The sequence below is a fragment of the Canis lupus genome, chromosome 4 (assembly GCF_048164855.1).
Source record: "Canis lupus baileyi chromosome 4, mCanLup2.hap1, whole genome shotgun sequence".
In the NCBI taxonomy this organism is placed as follows: Eukaryota; Metazoa; Chordata; class Mammalia; order Carnivora; family Canidae; genus Canis; species Canis lupus.
The window spans coordinates 27,682,316-27,696,873 of NC_132841.1; the positions used below are offsets into that span (position 1 = coordinate 27,682,316).

Here is a 14,558-nt window from a genome sequence, read left to right on the forward strand (position 1 = left end):
GAAATAATTACCACTGTTTCCACAGAAGACAAGTACTGGGTACTTGTCTCCAGTAAGGTGGCTTAAGATACTTATAATCCCAAAGTTTGGTGTCCAATTAATTCTCTAACAAGCACTTTCTCACATAGAGAGGTACGTATATTTTAATAAATGCATCACTCTCTCTATAAAATATCTCTATGCTTATATATAAAAATGTTCATTTTTACATATAAAGTACTGGTACATATCATATATATATCACAACACAGGAATATATATGTAGCATATGTGTTTCCTTCAGGATAGGAATTCAAGCTCAGTAGCAGACACCAGGTCTAATTTATCAAAGGCAAGCATGACAATGACTCCCAATTGACGAGGCATCTACAGCTATAGTGGTAATTACCTCAGCCTACTCAGCGTCCCCTAAAGGTCCTGAGACAAGGCCTTCAAGAGAAACACTGTGGTCAAGGTCTTATTTTCAAATGGAAAAATAAGACAGCGCCAGAAGCTGGCAAGAGGCTGGGAGATGGGAAGATGAACGGAGGTGGGGGTGGGTTCCCTGCTCTCAGGGGTCTCCAGCTCCAGGCTACTCTGCAGACTGTGCTGGATGAGGGAGTTGGGGCATGATGTCACTGCTACATGCAACATAAATACCAAAAGAAAAAAAGAAACTGAAACTGTACAGAAAATAAAAGAAGTATCTCTTCTAGAGAAAGACAGGGGGAACTGGACTCCGGGCTACTGGGAACCCGTTTTACTCACAATATATCACTACCAGTGTGCAGTTAAAATAGAGTAGGGGCCGTATTCCAAGGCAGCAAAGAGAAAAAAAAATAAATCAAAAATACATCAATGATTAGAAGTTCAAGAAAATTCCTTCAAATACATCAATTCAGACATGACTTGTCCCCTGGGAGTCCACCCTTTGGCAAACTTCTACAGGCTGGGGGAAAAAATGTAAATCATTAGACCAGGTTTGTTATACAAAAGAAGAAAATGGGTAAATAGTAGATTCTGAGAGCTTGCTCCTTGGCCAGACAGCTGAATTTGACTCTCTTCCTTGATGGAATGCTATGAAGAAATGGAAAGAAATGCAAAAGTTAAACTATACTACCACAGAATTTCCAGAAATGGAATGTCCAAACTCAATATTTTCCCAGATAGTATGGCATGAAATGTTTGAGGTGAATGGGGAGGTGGGGATGGGGTTGGAAGGGGAAGAGCTAGGTTGGGAGGGGAGGGTTAGGAAGCTGCAGATAAAGACCAATGACTGTCATCAGCTCTGCCCTGGTGGAGATGTATCATTCTAGAGTGAATTATTAACACCTGGCCTAACATTTTGGACTAATGACCGTGTGAGTGAGCTGCCCTCTCCAACTTAGGGCACTAGGCAATGTGCATTCAAAGGCACAGGAACTCCCCAATGCATTATTTACAGTTCTAACTCCTTCTAATGAAAGTTTCTTTGCAACCAAAGCCCATCTTCCCCAATTTCCTGACTTGCCTGGTATGCACAGGGAAGTTCATGTTTAATAATTCACTTTATTCTGATCACCCCTTACACATACACATCTGCATCCTGCCCTCTGTAACACAGGCTGCTATGGCCTTTTAATTAGGAAGAACAATATTTGGACAATTTTGATTGTTATCAAACATTAACCTCACAGCCGGGGGCCTCTATGAGATGAAGAGCTCAAGAGGGAAGGAGGTACAAAGAGACAGGGGCAAGACCCCTGTCATGTTGGCTGGGCTTTGGGGGCATTCCTTCTGCGGCAATCCGTGCCATGCCGCGTGGTAAGAGATCACACACTTCCATAGCTGAACCAGCTTTAAGGGGAACGAAAAGAATAAAATTCTTTCAAACGATTATGTGCCTCTCCCTCTAGGATGAAGTTAAAGTTAGCTGCTGTTTGCTTGCCTGGAATCAGGGTGGAAAAATATCTTAGAGGCCAAATGCTCATTTCTAGGGACTTGAAAGCTTTCTGCTGAGTTCTGCTACATGCCTATGAGGAACATTCCAGTATCAGAACAGGGGTCAGAGACACTTTCTCTCCATCATTCTGCCTTCTACCCTTACCTTCCTAGAGTTTGTTCTCTGGCCAGGCACCATGGAGGTCATCTAATACAGGAATTGATGATGCTGTACCCTTGCTCAAAATCTCCCAACGGCTGTATCAGTTACAGGACTAAAACCTGGGCTTCTTACCATGGCCCCTGGTTTCCTCTCTGACCTCGTCCGGCCTTCCTTCCTTCCTTCAACATTTCAACTTTTCAACATTTCAAACTTATTCCTGCCTCTTGACCTCTGCCCTTGCTCTCCTACCAACCTGGACAGGGTCACAGCTTCAATGTCACCTTCCAAGGCAGGCCTTCCAGACCTTTCTGGCTAAAGCAGCATCCTTACAAGTTCCCCATACCCTCAGGCAGTCTCTTCTCTCTTCATAGCATTTGACTCTATCTGAATTTAATGGCTTCTATGATCATTGTTTGTCTTCATTCACTAAAGTGAAGGCTTCAAAAGAACAGTGGTTATCTTGTTCACCCTTCCATCCCAGGCAGCAAGAAAGTACCTGCAGAAATATGCAGATGCCTAGTCAATAAGTGAATTTCAGTGGTACCCCATGGGACCAGATTCTTTGTCAGATATCTGGCCATGGATTATTGGCCTCAACACTCTTGCATTTCTTAACCCCCTCCCGCTACAAGAGTTTCCTTATAAAGGAGTTAACCCTTTCATATTTGTAACTCTCGTTTACTTCCACCTTGGGATACTGTGTTCCTCTGATGGAAATGGTCTGGGGGGTGCCTGGTTAGCCAAGCTGTGTTTCTGTGTTCACAACCAACCAAGCAGGACTAGGGTGGATGCCCTGGTAAGAAGGGCCTTTGGCATCAATGAGTCCCAGGGATTGGAAGTGAAGTGGGTTTGTTGTTCCTTAGATGTTCCCCTTAGGTTGTCAGAATCAGAATTTTTAGACCTCAAGAACTTAGAGTATCTGGAGTGCCTGGGTGGCTCAGTCTATTCTGCATCTGCCTTTGACTTGGGTCATAATCCCGGGGTCCTGGGATGGAGCCCCGCACAGGGCTCCCGGCTTAGTGAGGAGCCTGCTTCTCTCTCTGCCTCTGCCCTTCCCTCCTACTCATGCTGTTTCTCCCCCTCAAATAAATAAATATAATCTTAAAAAAAAAAAAAAAAGAATTTAGACTCTCTTTGACTAAGTCATCGATAAATACTCACCTTACTTGGAGTAAGGTGTCAGAGCTGGGGGGAACAGGGCCATGTGTGTTGAGTCAGTGGAGAAAGCAAAAGCAATGGGCCTAAGTTGCCCCAAACTTGGGAACCAGCTTCAGAGGATTTTTACAGAAATTGCTCTGGACCAAGAGTGCTCCCATGGGTATTTGCCTAAGAGATCGAGCGTCTTCGTGCTCCAGCAGAGTGGTATTTATATCTTACTGGTTTTACATTACTGTGTCCCCCCCTTCAGGAATGCAGGGAAAAAAGCCCTTGCTTCAGTTGGCATATCCCAGGAATGTGCTCTTCTATCTGATTTCTGCTTAAGAAAAAGTATTTTGTGGGGCGATCTTTCATAATTGTGTTTCTACTCATCAGACCCAAGGTCATTGCCTTGCCCTCCTCTCTTGCAAAAATGATTAGAGCACTGAGTGCACAACATGGAAAGGCCTTTGGGTGAGCCTGAACCCCCGTCCGTTGGGTCTGTGTGACTCTTAGCAATCTCATCTTCCCACTAAACTTGGAGCCTTAGTTTCCTCTTTTTTGTAAAATGGAATTAATAACATCCCCTGCCAATTACCCAGGGTTAGGATGAGGATCAAAGAAAAAAAATGATCATAAATAAAGAGCTCAGAAAAACACTAAATCACCACAGGAAGGAAGGCATCATTATTATTGTTTTCTTTAAGGTCATGAACAATTTCTATTAGGCAATGCAACATAATTACTGCAAGAGGCGTGGCCTTCTCAAGGCAAGCCCACTTTAAGTCCTGGTTTCTCAGGAGCCCATGATACAAAGTCCCTGACTTACCATATCTTTCTCCAGAGGTCCCGTTGGCAAGCTGCTTTGGAAGAGATTTGAGACGGCATATGCCAGAAGCTACCGAGCCCGATCTAGTCTACCCCAAGGAGCAATGGTGTTTGAGGTTGGTTATTGGAGCAACGGCAAATAAAGGTGATTGGTGGTGGCCAAGTCCTCTTCCTGGACCAGTCTGAGGGTACCACAAGGGAAAACTCTGGACCTTGGTATCAAGGCAGCAGTCCCAAATAGAAAGAGAGTCAGCTCCCTTTTGGGTTACAGCATCCTCAGACTCAGTTTCCCTTTCAGCCCTAGTACAGCCATCTTCACATATGGCGGTCCCGCCTCCACTGGAAATGACTATGCAAAAATTCTCCCTCCTCTATGGTCTTAGCTGTCCTCCTTTTTGGACACCATACTGACTGTGTTCAAGTGGACACACCACCTCAGCATCCCTGCAGGGTCCAGAGATAGGGATTAGGCACTAGGTTCTTTCAAAGGTGTTGATGGTGGTGATTTTTCCTCCCCTGCTCTAGAAAGCGAGGACAGAGCATTTTTTCATGTCTCTTTAAACTGCTGGGTGAAACATAAACATATTCAAGAAACCTCTTGATGTTTAGTGTTTCTTTAATAGGAAAAGGAGAAGGGAAACAAATTTGGGGGAAAGGGTGGGAGGGGGGAAGGGGGAAAGAAACACTACTTACGCCGTTTGCAGCCGCATTTTTTTATTCTTTTGGGATCTGTGATGTCATCATGACAGGCCTTGCAGTAAAAAAATGCCCTGGAGAAAGAGAATGGAAAAACTGACACGTTTCATAATCCACCCGAATGAAATGAGTACCACATTTCCTCCACCGTGGTGCCAAATTAATGAAACACGCCAGCACTAATTTCCTTTAATCTTTTGAAAGGTTTAGACGTTTACAGACGGAAATGTTTGTTGCAAGACCTTTTATTTCAAACACAAGATTCTGCATTTTGAGTTAGTGCTTCTTTTAATAAACTTTCCTTTGAAAAGGAACTGGGGGAATGGCTGCCGATGTGACACCCTGGGTCTGCTTGCTCGTCTTTCGTTTTTGGGCACAGTATTCAGTGCCGCCCATCGGAACACGTAGGCAACCAGCCCCAGGCCCCTGGTGGGGAAGTTGAATGCATCTCCGAGACCCTTGCTGTCTGGTCAGATAGCTATCAAAGGGGCTGCAAGGATAGGGTTCCACAGTCAAATAAAAACATTAGCCTTGTCAGTCTGAAAGCACATTTCTTTCCAAAGTGAGGGAGATTAAGGAGGAAGGTGACAGGGAAAGACAAAAATGGTGAGTCAAAGGGGTCCTCTGTCAAATTTCTTCTGGCATTTCGTAGCCCATATTTGTTTCCAAACTGGAAAGATCAACTCCCGTACTCTCCAGCCCCAAGAACACGTAATTAATGGATGTTTTCTTCTCATGGTGAAGCACAGCTCAGCTGAGCACTGCGATGAGGTGGGCAGAGGGCACTCTTGGGTTGGGTACCCAGTGGAAGAAGTCAACAAGAAGATCCCCTCAACTGACAAAAGTGTCAAGCTGTGGTCACAAAGCACATTGGCTGTGTCAAAGATATTCTGGATGAGACAAAACAAGATCATTCAAGCACAGAATGCATAAGACCTAGAAGAACAGCACTGGAGGCCTATATTCTTTTAGGACAGGGGATTACTGGGATAAAATTCCCTGGAACAACCTTACAAGCTCTGGAAATAGGGAATAACAAAATCCTTGGCTTTACCACTCCCAACATAATTGAATGCCAGGGATAAACATGGTCTTCCCTTCACCAAGACTATAAAGAAAGAAACACAATTCCTGACTACTCTATTCCTAGGCTCCTTTTTATATTTTCACAGGACTTGCACATGTGATTGGCACCGATTAGAACCAATGTTAAGACTTTGGGATCTGGAAGACATCTTAGAGGTCCCCAGGACTCTTCCCATCTGTAAATTGAGGGGGTTGTCACAACCTGTCCAAAGTCATCCTGTGCTGGGCTTGGCCGGCCCCAGGACTTCTAAAATCCAAGCTCTTTCTGCTCTAGTCACTATTTCTTCAAATAATAAATTTCTTTAAATGCCAGTGTTTATCCATGTTGCGAAAGAAAGAAAGAAAGAAAGAAAGAAAGAAAGAAAGAAAGAAAGAAAGAAAAGAAAAGAAAAGAAAAAAACAAAAGAAAAAAGGTAGCTGATTATTTGCCTTGCCTGGCAATGTGGCTATGAAAGGGGGAGGACAGGAATGGAGGAAGTCATCTTGTTTCCACTTCCCTTGGCCATCTTCTCTCCCACCTGATGCTGTTATACATGATAATAATGACAACAACTGCAGGGAACACTTATAGAGCATAGAGTATAGGCCAGGCGCTATTCTAAACATTTTATTAGTATTAATGTATTTGATCCTCAAACAATCCTTTGAAGGAGTAGTGATTATTATCTCTGTTTTACAGATAAGGAAACTGAAGCACAGGGAGGTTACATGACCTGCTCAAGGTCACACAGAGGCAGGATTCAACTGCACACAGTCTAAGAGCTCAAGGTCTTAAACACATCTCTAATGAAGAGATGATGGAACGGTAATGAGTCTGAGTAGACTATTGGGAAGATCAAGTGGATTACTTCATGAATTAAAGCTGATTCTGAAGATAAGGGTAAAGTTAATGAGTGAGATGCAGCTGGGGAGAGGGTGTCTCTGGTCTGCAGTCCTGGAGACACATCCCCAACCAGAGGGAGCTCAGTAGCTAAGCTCCAGCTGAGTTTTGCCAAGTGTCACTTTTTTGCAAGCACCATGCTCTTCCCCACCCATCTCTGCCTTTCTCATGCTCACCTGGCAAAGCCCTGACCTTACGGCACACTTGCACCTGAGCAGCTGAGCTCAGGAAAGGAAACACTGATCTCACTTCAAATCCAGGGCCATGGATTCCAGAGGACTTTTCACACACCTCAGGCCTACTCCATATCCCTTCCTTCTACTCCACACCCCTCAGGCCTACTCCATATCCTTCCTTCTGCTCTCCGCGACCTCTTCCTCTCCCGCCCACCGCAGCCCTTCCCTAAGTGGCCCTCAGCTGGTGACCTTGACACACACATCATCAAGAAGACCAGATCCATACCCCAGAAGGCTGGTCTTTAGGGTCTCCTTATCCTCTGGTTTCCTGTTGTGTTCAGCCAATGGGAGGAGCCAGCAGGAGACTGGAGGATGGGAAAGAGAGGGTTCTTCCTACTGGGTCATGAAAAGGTGGTGGCCACATCTCTACCCTAAGAGGGCTCAGCTCCTGCCAGGCAGCCTTTCCTATGATACAAACTCTCTCTACAGGTTCCGATAGCTCTCCTTCCCTTTGACTGTAGATTCAGGGCTGAGAATGGCTCCCCTCTGTTGCTAGCTCTCGGATGCTTCACCATCCCTTATTGGCTCTCTTTAACTCTCTGCCCACAACTTTATGTGGTCTCTTCATAAAACTCTTCTCTCTTTTCCCATTTAGGTGTGTCATCTGTTTCTGGCCAGGGCCCTCCCATAAATGACACCTCCAGCTGTCATCTTTCCCCCAGACTCCAGAATCTTATATCTAACTGCCTTTATGATATCTCTATGTGTATGTTTAGTGCAAATCTCCTATTTTAACATGGCAAAATTGAATTCTTAATTTCCTACACCTCAAACTTGCTTCTCTTCCAGCTTTCCTTCTCCATCTCAGTAAGATGGAGAACCAACATCCACCCAACTGCACAAGCTCCATATCTAGGCTCTATTCTTGATTCCTCTTTTTTACCCTCACTTCCTATATGCAGTTCACCAGTGTGCTCTATAGACTCTCTAGTAAAATATATTCTGAATCAGTCTCCTTTCTCTGCACCTCCACTCACCAGCCTAGCCCATATTATTCTCTGTCACCTACACTATGCAGTCTCTCCACCTCTGAGCACCCTCTCCTGTTGCACTATATCCCATTCTTTATAATGGAGAGGAAAGACCTTTCAATAATATAAACCAGACTACATCACCCCCAGCTTAAAACCATCAATGACTCCATCTTCTAACAACCCAACCCCTGTATCAAAACCTCTGGGAGCCAGCCCTGCCTTTCTCTTTACCTTGTCTCCCCACACTACTCCCTCAGACATACTTTCCTTTCCTTGGCTCCCTGCACACGACAACACTGTCCTCACCTTGTCTCCTCTTCCCTTCCAATCTTTGTATGATGGACTCTTTCCCATCACCTCCATCTCTGTTCAAATGTGGCTCCTTCAGAACAGCCTTCACTTACACACAATCTAAATCAGTGACCCAGTTGCATTAAGACTTTGATTAATGTATTGTAAATAAACAAAACTGCTATTCTCTCCTCCCCAGAACTTGAGGCCCTGAAAGCAAGGACTTTGTTGTTCACCACTGCTTCCCTGGCACCTGGTACAGAGCGTTCTAGAAAGTGAGTGACCTGCAGACATCTGATGGATGAATGAGTGTGAGAATGCTACCCAGTAATGCTAGATCTGCAAGTTTTTCAGGAGAAACCAGAAATAAAGATTTTTAAATAAAACATGATGATGTCTTCCTCTTGGCGACTCATCTATTTGTTACAATTGTGAATCAAATGAATCCTGTCTGCAAGCCAAACTGAGCCAATGAGGCACCATTTTGTGGCTCCTACATCAAAGACTATATGGGCCAAGGTCATTTAAGAAGGAAAATATTTAGTGGCAAGGAATAGTGGACAAGTGACCAAATGTTCATCTAAAAAATTGACCTTTCAAAGACTGGAATGGATGGTTTCACTCCTCTTTTCCTAAAATGCCGCATCTGAGTTTCTGTGAGCTAAAATCCATTCATTTCTTTGGTTGCTTTTTTTGTAGGAGAGGTACAACCTCAATCCTGGATCATCATAATCAACTTTTCCATTTTTACAAAACTTGTTTAGTTTCATTCAAGTCCCCAAGGCCCTGTCTGTGGTTTTCTGCAGTCTTCATCTATTTGAAATCCTGTAACTGACAGCATTTGCTCCAACACATCACACACTACGGAAAATTACAGGCTGGTGTTGTAGCTGATTGTGTCAGCATGTATTTGTGAATACCATAAAGCACAGAAATGAGACATATTGCACTCCCTAATACAGGAGGTAATTTGTTTTTTGGACTGCCTGGTATTTGTGACATTCATTAGCGAGAGATGTAATAGGAAATAGAATTACACAAATGGGAGCTTCATGTTATATTTGCTATCTGGGAGGTACACGTGATCTATGGTGCCGCTGTGCTCCCCAGCCCCCCCCGTATGTGGTGCTGAGATGCTGCTTGTGCGTCTTACAGTCTGGATATGAGCACAACCTTTTATTCCAGGGGACCTGGAGTAGGCTTCAGTCCCATTCATGCCCACTTTCCGCTCAGGTGAACCCAGTTCTTGAGGTATTCCCGAAGAACAGCCAGGATCCATGAGCTGGATAAGGAGGTTATCTTGTCCCCATCTGAATAATGGCAATTCTTTCCCAATTTGTAGAAGTAAATTTAAGCCATTAGATAGCTCAGTTTAAAGAATTTTTCTTTTTTGTTGTAGTTTTGCTTTTTCGGGTTTTTTCTTGGTTTGTTTCCTGTTTTTCCCCTAAAAGCTTTTATAACTAGTATGGTTAGTTTGCAGGAGTGGGTGAAGAGGAAAAATGTAATAGGTATCAGTTGTCAAACATCATTGTTCTGTGCTCAGCACATCAGGCTTACTTCTTGGCAAATAATTAAGAACGTAAGCCCTGGAACTGGACTTCCTGATTTTAAATCCTGGCTTTACTACTCATTTAGCAGTGGGGCTTTGGGCAAGTTAGTTAATCAGTCTGCACCCAGTCTCCTCGTGTGTAAAACGAAAATAGTAATGCTACCTATCTCATAAGGTTGTTGAGAGGATGACGTGAGTTCATGGTACCTGATACTTAGAGCAATGCGGGCACATATTAAACTCTACATAAGAATTTGCTAGTGTTATTAAATTTGGTAGAAAGTGTGGGTTTGGGAAAAGGAAAGACCATTTCCAATCTGGGCTCTGCTACTCGCTTATGTGCTGTATATCCTTGGACAAATTATTTATCTCAACTTTACAGATGAGGAAACTAAAGCCCTTAAGGGTTTTAGAAGACTTACCTTATGAGGTTATTTTGAGGACTAGCAAGAAAGAATGTAGAACACCTAGCAAAGGCCTGGTTTGAATAAGAACTCATTAAATGAAAGCAATAGGCTTACATAAATAATTGGAGATCTTTCACAATTAATAATTTATTTGAAATATTTTAAGTAACATTATTGTTAAAGTGAGTGACCTGTCTGACTGTTTGAGCCACATTTTCTGCTAATAAATTTTTCATAGTTCCTAGGACAGAATAAAATATAACAATATTCCATGGTGTTCTCCAAAGAGCCCTATGATGCCTAGGCTGCTTAAACAGGTTTAAGGATACTAATAAAAGTGTCATAAAACATTGAGGTCAATGAAATCCAGGGCTGTACCTACACAGGCTTAAGAATTGAAACTGACAATTTCAACTACTTACCTAGAAGGCCACAAAGAGAAATATAGCCAATTTAGTATTTCATCTGAAATTAATCCAAACCTTTTGAGATTCCACTTGGCATTTAGATTAGAAAGCGGATAATACTAGAGTAAATTTGCCTGGATATTAGGTCAAGAGTACTAGACAAGGAACCAGTTGTCTTGTGTTATGTTGTTCTGAATCAGGATGACCCTGAACAATCACTTCAGCTCTCTGGGACTCAATTTCCTCCCTTGGAAAATGAAGGAGCAGTTAGCTAGGCCCTCCTAGTTCTAAAATGTTATTACTCTAGTTCAAAGATGTGGAATCAATTATGTGAAGAGGAGTTCACAGAAGCATTTGAAAGCATGCTCTCTTTTTCCTAAGACTCAGTACCATTGATACCTATGGACACATGGTTAAGCAGTTTTGGGGTTAGGGACCTATACATATTGAAAGCAGGCCCATCATGGTGGATCAAGATGTCTATGGCTGGGCCAGAAAGGAAGGCAGATATATATAAACACTTACCTTTTAACTTCTTTGGCATCACTTGCGATGAAAAATCCTAAAGTACCTTCTTGGATCTTAAGATGGTTTCCAGGATTAATTAATATACTGCTCAGTGAACAAAAACAAACAAAGAAGGCATATTTGTGAGGTCATGTTCTGAATAAAACCTTGAAGGCTACACTGTAATGTTAATTTTATAGGGGGCCCACTAGTCTAATGCTTTTCCCAAAGATGTTGTCTAGAGCTTGATGTCCACAGTCCCAGACATTTAAGTGGATAATGCCAACATAAAGCTCTACTGCTCAGTTCCCAGGTTGGCATACTCCCAGTTGCAGAAATCAAAGCACATCTAGGTTTCAAGGCTGAGGGTATATAATGGGGTTGCCATCATGGGCTTCTGATCTGATATGTAGCCCTTTGGAAACTTCTGTTGATGGTCAACATTGAATGTTACTCATCTAATAAAGCTATGCTATAACAATTTTCCACTAGATGACAGAGCATTAATGGGACCCCTATATACATCCAGAAACATACACATATACATATATTACTGCAGGGAATGGTACACGACACCTATAACCAATGCAGAAGCAAACGTAACATCTGCATGACATTGGTAAGTACATGTAAGTGGACTCCACGTGCAGCCTATGTAGAAGGAATTGGATCTACCCAAACAGTGAAAAAGAAAAATGCCAGCAGTTAGAAATGATTCCAGTCCACCTTTCCCAAAATGCATGGGACTGTTTGAATAATGTGTGTATCTGGTACATCCTGATCAGGGCAAACTGTAATCATAAAACAAATGTAAATTATCCCTAGAAAAACCTTCCCCTTGTAGGGAAGTATGGACCTAAATATACACTGTTCTGTTTCAAAGTGTTAAAAATGCATTAGCTGACCAAGTTGTGTTTGGACTGACAAAAGAGATACATGTATCTTAATCTAATAAATGGGTGAAATAAATAAGTTTAATATCTGCAGATCAAGAACAGAATGCAGGCATGTATTATAAAGAGATTGACAGGCTTTGGGCTTAATGAACAGGGTATTTAGGTACCCTGAATGCAGCAATAGATATAACAAAGGTGTTCTCTGATCTGAAAATCTGGCTTTAAAGTAATAGATGTTTGGAATTAGGCTAAAGGAAGTCCTCAAGTGTCTAAGGCAATCAAAATGGAGGATGCTAATTAACAAGTTGTGTTTTGTTTTGTTTTGTTTTGTTTTTTACTGCCGGCAAAACCATTTCAGGGAAGGGCTGTGGCCAACAGAGTGACATGTCTGTGGCAATACAGGAAGGACTCAGGTAAACTTTTGTTCTATTGGGAAGCCTCAGAGTGGATTGTTATGGCAAAATAATTGTCTGTGGTTGCAAGAACATCCACTATTACCCATAACGGGACCTGACAGAAGGAAACCAATCCTGTGTCGTCACTGTTATTAACACTTAAATAATAGCCACAGACCATGATGATTGGTCTGTTCTTCCCTAGAACCACAGGCAACAATGAGATTCTTCACAAATCGGAAGAAGCAGGCCACACTAAGAGCAACAGCTTGCAACTGGCAGCAGCACTGGACAGATACCTCCTAATTACCCCTCTGCCAATTCTTTACATTGGCTTAACTGCCCTCTGACTTCTCATGATCACGAGGGGAAAAAGGGTCAGAGCTCATACAGTTTAGATGGACTCCTTTTTCAAAGCCAATTAAATGTGATGGTCTAGAAGGGGAGAATTCTGGATTTTGCACATTTTCTTACCCCTTTGCTATCAGGCAGTACTTGTCTGCCCTAGCTCTGCAATCAGAAAATGCAGCATCACCATTTAGTAGCTGTCTGGCTTTGGGCAAATTACTAAATCTCCCTCCAACTCAATATCCTCACCTACAATGATGATGATAATCATAGTCTTTCTTCAGAGATAATGCAAGATAATGCACAGAAGGCTCACTGCATATTGGTTATGGTTACTCTTATTATTTATTAGTGCAAAAAAAAGCCAAAAGTGTATTTCATTTTCAATGGAATTATCATATTTTCTTTAGCTGGCCCCACGGAGTGGAACACAGGGCTCCTTATCAAAATATCCTGTTCATAATGAGATGAAGTTATAGGGTGAAGAACTGTACAGTCCACAATAATGTACAAGGACATACATGAAAAATTCTGGGTACTTATGGCATCTGACGAAGCTAATTCCTTAAAGTTGGAAAATCTACATTTTGATATGTATTTATATAAGAGTGTAAAAAAAGCTTCTGAGTGAAAAAAAAATCCAATCATGATTTCAACAGTGCATTTCAAAAGGGGAAATTTGACACTCATCAATGTCTTGGTGACATATATGTGCAAAACAAGCTTTGCACAGAACTCTTTTTTACATTATGTGCTTCTCTAATTGCACTCCAGTGATCAAGCCCACTGTGTCATGGTAGGAAGACAGTGATAGCAAGGTTCCTATCAATGAAAAGTTTCTTTTCATTTACTCTGTTCTTTATCAGCAGTGAACAAGAATTGGCTTACAATGAGAATTTGGGATTATCATTCCAGAGACTGCAGGTTGAGATCATTTATTACAGCCTTCAAGCCTACTTTAGTCAAGTTAGCGTGGTGGAGACGAAAGATCTGGGGCACTGATAGAAGGCAGATTTGTGTTCAAATCTGTTTCACTGCCAATGCTAGTTAAGCTAGCAGGTGCATGTGTCAGGCCTAGGAGTTCAGACTCTGGCCTGGAGCATGTGGGGGCCACTAAGCCTCACTCTCCTCATCTATGAAATGGAGTGAATAATCTCCAGCTTATAGTGTCACTAAGAGAGCTAAAGTATATACTAGGTGCTGAGTGACTGCCACATAGTAGATCCTTAATGCATGGTCACTATTAATAGTAAGCATGGTTATTAAAACAACTAAATAAGAAGCAAATAATCTGTCACAGGGGCTAGTTCTCCATTTTGTTCTTGGTGCTAATAAATCACCAGAAGGCCCCCTATTGGCATTTGAAAGACCTTTTTACTGACTACAGTATCTAAAATATTATATCCCTCTACAACATCTGGAGACGGGCTAATTTGGACTGCCTTCTGGCTGCAGAGTGGAGTGTCTCTGTGTTCCTCAAACCTTATGCACCTCCAAGGACATCAATGACTATGTGATTCCAGGGTGCCTTCTTGTTCTCTTTTAGAGAGGGCTTAACAAGGAGTAAGAGGCTTTGAGTCATCTCTTTAAAGCATGTGTGAGGCTTTATGCTCACATTAGCAGCTATCAAGCCAAGGCAGCTTTCTGGGTGGGAATTGAAAGAACAAGCCCAGATCTTGAGAATAATGAAGGAAAGAAGTCTAGATACATAAGAATGTTCGCTGTGCTGTATTCCATTCATATATTTAGCAGTTTGGTTAGAGAAGCATGTGGTCCTGATTCCATGGGCCCACTGCGTATAATACTCCCTATGTAAAGGTACAGGCTTCAAAGTCTCTTTGAGGAAATGCATTACTCTT

General features: G+C 42.4%; 1 protein-coding gene across 20 annotated transcripts in view; it reads right to left on the minus strand.

Annotated features, from left to right (window-relative positions):
• The window catches only part of KCNMA1 (potassium calcium-activated channel subfamily M alpha 1), a 718,149-nt gene that overhangs the window by 130,060 nt on the left and 573,531 nt on the right, over window positions 1-14,558 (minus strand). For all 20 annotated transcript variants that reach the window (XM_072823726.1, XM_072823725.1, XM_072823727.1 and 17 more), the window contains 2 exons: window positions 11,079-11,165; window positions 4,721-4,797 (listed from right to left, as the gene is read on the minus strand). In XM_072823726.1, coding sequence (XP_072679827.1) covers window positions 4,721-4,797; window positions 11,079-11,165 — 164 coding nt within the window. The remainder of the gene's footprint in view (window positions 1-4,720; window positions 4,798-11,078; window positions 11,166-14,558) is intronic.